Consider the following 6,309-nt stretch of genomic DNA (forward strand, 5'->3'; position numbering starts at 1 on the left):
AAACTTTTACACTGATCCAGATGACTCTAAGTCTCAATCTGGATACATATTGAAAGTGGGAGCGATTAGCTAGAGTAGCTCCGTACAGAGCATTGTAGACATAAAATATTTGCAAAATACATACGGCTCTGAATGTGACAGACCCGTTGACTAAGCTTCTCTCACGAGCAAAACATGATCACACCTTAATACTCTTTGGATGTTAATCACATAGCGATGTGAACTAGATTATTGACTCTAGTAAACCCTTTGGGTGTTGGTCACATGATGATGTGAACTATGGGTGTTAATCGTATACAGATATGAATATTGGTGTTAAATCACATGACGATGTGAACTAGATTATTGACTCTAGTGCAAGTGGGAGACTGAAGGAAATATGCCCTAGAGGCAATAATAAAGTTATTATTTATTTCCTTATAATCATGATAAATGTTTATTATTCATGCTAGAATTGTATTTACCGGAAACATAATACATGTGTGAATACATAGACAAACAAAGTGTCACTAGTATGCCTCTACTTGACTAGCTCGTTAATCAAAGATGGTTATGTTTCCTAACCATGAACAATGAGTTGTTATTTGATTAACGAGGTCACATCATTAGTAGAATGATCTGATTGACATGACCCATTCCATTAGCTTAGCACCCGATCGTTTAGTATGTTGCTATTGCTTTCTTCATGACTTATACATGTTCCTATGACTATGAGATTATGCAACTCCCGTTTACCGGAGGAACACTTTGGGTACTACCAAACGTCACAACGTAACTGGGTGATTATAAAGGAGTACTACAGGTGTCTCCAATGGTCGATGTTGGGTTGGCGTATTTCGAGATTAGGATTTGTCACTCCGATTGTCGGAGAGGTATCTCTGGGCCCTCTCGGTAATACACATCACATAAGCCTTGCAAGCATTACAACTAATATGTTAGTTGTGAGATGATGTATTACGGAACGAGTAAAGAGACTTGCCGGTAACGAGATTGAACTAGGTATTGGATACCGACGATCGAATCTCGGGCAAGTAACATACCGATGACAAAGGGAACAACGTATGTTGTTATGCGGTCTGACCGATAAAGATCTTCGTAGAATATGTAGGAGCCAATATGGGCATCCAGGTCCCGCTATTGGTTATTGACCGGAGACGTGTCTCGGTCATGTCTACATTGTTCTCGAACCCGTAGGGTCCGCACGCTTAAGGTTACGATGACAGTTATATTATGAGTTTACATGTTTTGATGTACCGAAGGAGTTCGGAGTCCCGGATGAGATCGGGGACATGACGAGGAGTCTCGAAATGGTCGAGACGTAAAGATTCATATATTGGATGATATGGTTAAGCCAAGGGGTCAAGCCCATGAGGCTTTAGGTCGGTGCAAAAGGAGTTTTGCGGAGGCCAGGGGGCCAAACGCCGGAGACCCTGGCGTCTGGCCCTGGGCCAGACGCCGAGGCCCATGGCGTCTGAGCCAGACGCCAAGGATTGTGGCGTTTGGTCCTGGAGTCCGAGTGGGACTCTTGCCTTTCGGGCAAAACCGACTTTGAGGAGGCTTTTGCTCCAAGTTTCGACCCCGGGGCTTAACATATAAATAGAGGGGCAGGTCTAGCACCAAAGGGACAACAAGTTGATCCACGTGATCTATTCCTTAGCCGTGTGCGGTGCCCCCAGCCACCATATTCCTCGATAATACTGTAGCGGAGTTTAGGCGAAGCCCTGCTGCTGTAGTTCATCAAGATCGTCACCACGCCGTCGTGCTGACGGAACTCTTCCCCGACACTTTGCTGGATCGGAGTCCGGGGATCGTCATCGAGCTGAACGTGTGCTCAAACTCGGAGGTGCCGTAGTTTCGGTGCTTGATCGGTTGGATCGAGAAGACGTACGACTACTTCCTCTACGTCGTGTCACCGCTTCCGCAGTCGGTCTGCGTTGGGTACGTAGACAATACTCTTCCCTCGTTGCTATGCATCACATGATCTTGCATGTGCGTAGGAAATTTTTTGAAATTACTACATAACCCAACAGTTGTATCGTGGTTATGGCTTTATCAATATAAGCGCATTACTAACCGATCCTCAATAACTGGTTAGAAGAGTAGAGCCTTACTCCTCTAATCGGCACTTAGCCGATCCCCAATCGGCCTTAGGGGAGTAAAAGTTATCCACCCGTCGCGGTTCTCCCTATATTAACTCCACCGCTCGATGGCCGAGTAAAAAAAATCTCACTTACTTTCCTTTTCCTCTCCCCTTCTCTGCCTCTTCTCCTCCCCATCTTTGTTGTCGGCGATTCCTCCCGCCGCTCCCCGCGCGCCGCCCCCTCTCGTCCCAATGGCCAGACGCGGCGGCCGGAGGCCACCGCCGCCACGCCCGCAGTTCGTCGTCAAGTGGCGCTGTGACGCCCCCAATTCGACCGTACACTAATCATACACGCAAATGTGTACGATCAAGATCAGGGACTCACGTGAAGATATCACAACACAACTCTAGACACAAATAAAATAATACAAGCTTCATATTATAAGCCAGGGGCCTCGAGGGCTCGAATACAAGCTCGATACACAAGAGTCAGCGGAAGCAACAATATCTGAGTACAAACATAAGTTAAACAAGGATGCCTTAAGAAGGCTAGCACAAAAGCAACAACGATCGAAGAGGCAAGGCCTCCTGCCTGGGACCTCCTAACTACTCCTGGTCTTCGGCGGTCTCCACGTAGCAGTATCCATCGGCGGTGGCATCTGGCTCCAGGGATCCACCATCTGGTTGCATCAACCGGAAAGAAGAAAGAAGGGGAGAAAGGGGTAGCAAAGCAACCGTGAGTACTCATCCAAAGTACTCGCAAGCATCAGATCTATACTATGTATGCATTTATATCAAATGGAAGGGTTGTATCTGTGGACTGAACTGCAGAATGCCAGAATAGAAGGGGAAATCCTAGCCTATCGAAGACTAGCATCTTCACACAGCTCCGAGCATCTTGCAGCATGTAGAAGAGTAAAGAATAGCAGTTTATAATTAACAAGCATGTTGTAACATTAATGCCCAGAGATCCTTCCTCGACTCCCTGCGAGAAAGCAATCCCGAAGCCACATATCTCAAGTATCTATTTGTAGTTGTATAAAATCAGGATATAAGTCTGAACGTCCATTACCGTGGACACGGTACTCGAATATATAACTTCCCTGCAGGGGTGCACCACGTTACCCAACACGCTCGATCACTCTGGCCGGACACACCTTTCTGGGGTCAATGCCCGCCCTCGGAAGATCAACACGTCGCAGCCCGACCTAGGCTCAGCAGAGAGGTCCCCGCCGGTCTACATCCTAAGCACTCCGGGGTCTGGGCCCATCGCCCGTTGCACTCCGGGTCGTTGTGCGCAAGGGGATACCAACACCACCCGTGAAATGGATGGCACGATTCGGCCCGACCACAATGCTGAACTGGACGTCTGACAAAGCTTCGGCTGATACCACGACGTCGAGGCCTATATCTATTCTCGCGTGGTGGTTAGTGCGTAAAGGCCAGAGGCCAACTTAGAACAAATACCCAAACCATAGTGTATTATTAGCTTGCGGAGACGAGCAGAGACCCACGATCGAAAGTGACCCCGTCGCCCCGTCTCGTGGACTTACGACAAGGGCCTAGAATGCCCGACCGTGCCACGTCATAATCTTGCGGGTGCTCTCCGGGCCCGCCCGACTTTCACCAAGGTCTCAAGTAAAGTCATCGTAACCGTGTGTCCAAACATCAAGGGGAAAACCCAAGGAATCACCCCCGGTGGATTCCACTCAATGTAATCATCAAGGTGAACGTAAGAGGGACCACCCTCGAGGTTCACACTTGAGGTGTTGAAACGACAGAGCTGTATCGGGAATGGTGAAAGAGGAAATCACCCTCGATGATCACGATCGAATAGCTACACTACATAATTATCACCAGGAGTGCGTTATGAGGGATCACCCTCGGCACTCGATAGTAGCTCTGCAGAGTCGAGCAACAAAAGGGGCGTGATGTGATGTGCGGTGTCAGGCTCTGGTCATCGATCACGTTGATCGAGTCGTCGAAGATGAAGCAGGGGCAACAAGGACAAGTGGGGGTCACTGATGGGTCTCTAACCAACCTATACTAAGCAGTTTAGGATAAGCAGGTAGGTAACAATAGCAGGTACAAAAGCAGGTTATGCATCAGAATAGGAGCAAACAATAACAGTAGCAAAATCTAATGCAAGCATGAGAGTATAGAATGGGCAATATCGGGATGATCAAAGGGGGGCTTGCCTGGTTGCTCAGACAAGAAGGAGGGTCGTCGTCGACGTAGTCGATCACAGGGGCATCAGCAACGGTCTCGGGGTCTACCGGAGAGAAGAGGGGGAAGAAACAGTAAATACACGCAAACATAAGCATAACAAGACAATAAGCGGGGCTAGAGGTGTTCTAACGCGGCGCTAGGCGATACTGGCCAAGGGGGAAACATCCGGGAAAGTTTTCCCGGTTCCGGACATCTGTCAGACAGATGAACCGGAGGGGAAAGGTTGCATGTTCGCTATGCTAAGGATGTGTGGCGGACAAATGGACCGCGCATTCGGATTCGTCTCGTCATTCTGAGTAACTTTCATGTACAAAGTTTTTCGATCCGAGTTACGGTTAATCTACTATGATTTTATAAAGTTTTAATTGATTTTCTAAAATTATTATTATTTCGAAAATAAACAGTAAATGCTACGGGTACACAGAAGTGTACCCAACATTGTGCACATGTGGCTGACAGATGGGGCCAGAGGGCCCAGTTGACCAGGTCAACAGAGACTAATCACCCGGTGAATAGTAGAAGTGGGTCCGCATGTCATTGACACTAAGTTTAGTAGTTTAGGAAATCTTGCTTAATTAACAACGGGGCCCATTTGTCATAGACTTAGCCTTTTTAGAACAACTAGTTAAAGCTAATAAACAAAGGGGACCACTTGTCATTTGTTGTTATACTAATTGAGTACTAAAGTATTACCAACTAAGCCTAGACATAACTAAACAAGGGCCGGCCTGGTGGCACAGCCGTGAGGCTGGTTGTGCACACACGCACACACCACACAGCACACTTGGCCATGAAAACAGAGCAGCGTAGCAGCGGCCTAAGCACGAAGCAGCAGTAACAACAACTAGCAGATACAGAAGTAATAAGCAGCAGCAGAGAGCAGCGCCACAAGCAGTTCAGCGGTGACGGCAGCACAGAGGAGCAGCAACAGGCGGCAGTGAGGCCATGCACGGGTGCATGAGAGATGGCCACGCGCGGACGGGAGCACGGCAGTAGCGGGGCTGAGCGGTGCAGGCACGGTCGGCGGCGGCACGGCGCCGTCGGGCACAGCATGTCGCGGCCGGCGGAGCAGTAGGCGAGCGCGGCTGCGTGCGCGGACGCGCACAGGGGCAATGCCCGGAGACGAGCGCGGAGGTGCGGTTGCGGGGCGTGGCCAGGAGCTGGCGAGCGTGGAACGTCAACGGCTAGCACGAGTGGGCAATATACGGGGACCAATTCAAGCAATGGCTCGAGCCATTGGAACGTGGGCACCGTGCCGCGTCCGTAGGTGGCACGGGCGTGAGCTACGACGGTCGGAAGTGACCGGGACGACGACGTCCGACGGCGGTGCTCTACGGGTACTATCCTACAGGGCAAGGGAAGGAGTAAGGGGAGGTCGAGGAGGAGCGGCGGCTCACAGAGAAGCTCGTGGAAGGCTCGACGAGGCCGGGGACTATCGGAGACGCGCGGATCGACGCGTCGAACGGCGGCGAACGGAGGTTGAAGATGGGCTCGATCCCCGCGATGCGAAGGCGCCCGGCTCGAACTGAACCTCGTAGTAGAAGAAGCAGAGGCAGACGGATCTTTTGAACAAGCTCCTTGCCGGCGAGGACGACGAGGAGCACGCAGTCAAGGTTGGCCATGGCGACGACAACGTCGGGTTCGTGTTGGGGAGGAAAGAGCAGCGAGGGAGAGGGGAAAGTGGGCGCTAGGGTTCCCCAGGGGGCCGACGACGTTCTTATCCACCAGGAGGACCGTGGGATGCCCGACACGACGACGGCAGCGGCCATGGTGGGGGTGGATGCGTGTCACGCCATGGCCCCTGTCTCCTGGAGGAACAGAGGAAGGGGAAAAAGGCCGTGGTGGGCTGGCCATGGGCACTGTGGTCACATGTGGCCCAAAGACAAAGTAGGATTTTAGACTTTTCCTTTTTTTTTACTTTACTGCTTATTCATTTCACCACTGTTTGACATTTTAATTTATTACCAAATGAGTTTTGTTCAACATGAAACTTGTCACAC

At 50.2% G+C, this 6,309-nt stretch overlaps 1 protein-coding gene across 2 annotated transcripts; it reads right to left on the bottom strand.

Annotated features, from left to right (window-relative positions):
• Positions 1–2,670: 2,670 nt before the first annotated feature.
• On the bottom strand, positions 2,671–5,995 carry LOC123160068 (uncharacterized). Of its 2 annotated transcripts, none has more exons than XM_044577890.1 (2): positions 5,707–5,995; positions 2,671–2,760 (listed from the first exon to the last, which is right to left on the bottom strand). In XM_044577890.1, exons 1-2 carry the CDS (start codon positions 5,929–5,931, stop codon positions 2,683–2,685), a joined length of 303 nt encoding a protein of 100 aa, XP_044433825.1. In that variant the 5' UTR covers positions 5,932–5,995; the 3' UTR covers positions 2,671–2,682. The 2 variants fall into 2 exon arrangements, 1 of the variants encoding a protein (XP_044433825.1); XR_006479985.1 differs by lacking the exon at positions 2,671–2,760 and adding an exon at positions 4,279–4,352.
• Positions 5,996–6,309: the final 314 nt, after the last annotated feature.

Source organism: Triticum aestivum, chromosome 7B, assembly GCF_018294505.1.
Source record: "Triticum aestivum cultivar Chinese Spring chromosome 7B, IWGSC CS RefSeq v2.1, whole genome shotgun sequence".
Taxonomy (NCBI): Eukaryota; Viridiplantae; Streptophyta; class Magnoliopsida; order Poales; family Poaceae; genus Triticum; species Triticum aestivum.

What these genes read in the sequence shown, in the direction of transcription:
- LOC123160068 (XM_044577890.1), bottom strand. Translation starts at nt 5,931, where the DNA reads ATGGCCAACCTTGACTGCGTGCTCCTCGTCGTCCTCGCCGGCAAGGAG. An exon ending in AGCCTTCCACGAGCTTCTCT is followed by an intron (nt 2,761 to 5,706) that starts GTGAGCCGCCGC and finishes TGATGCAACCAG; the next exon opens with ATGGTGGATCCCTGGAGCCA.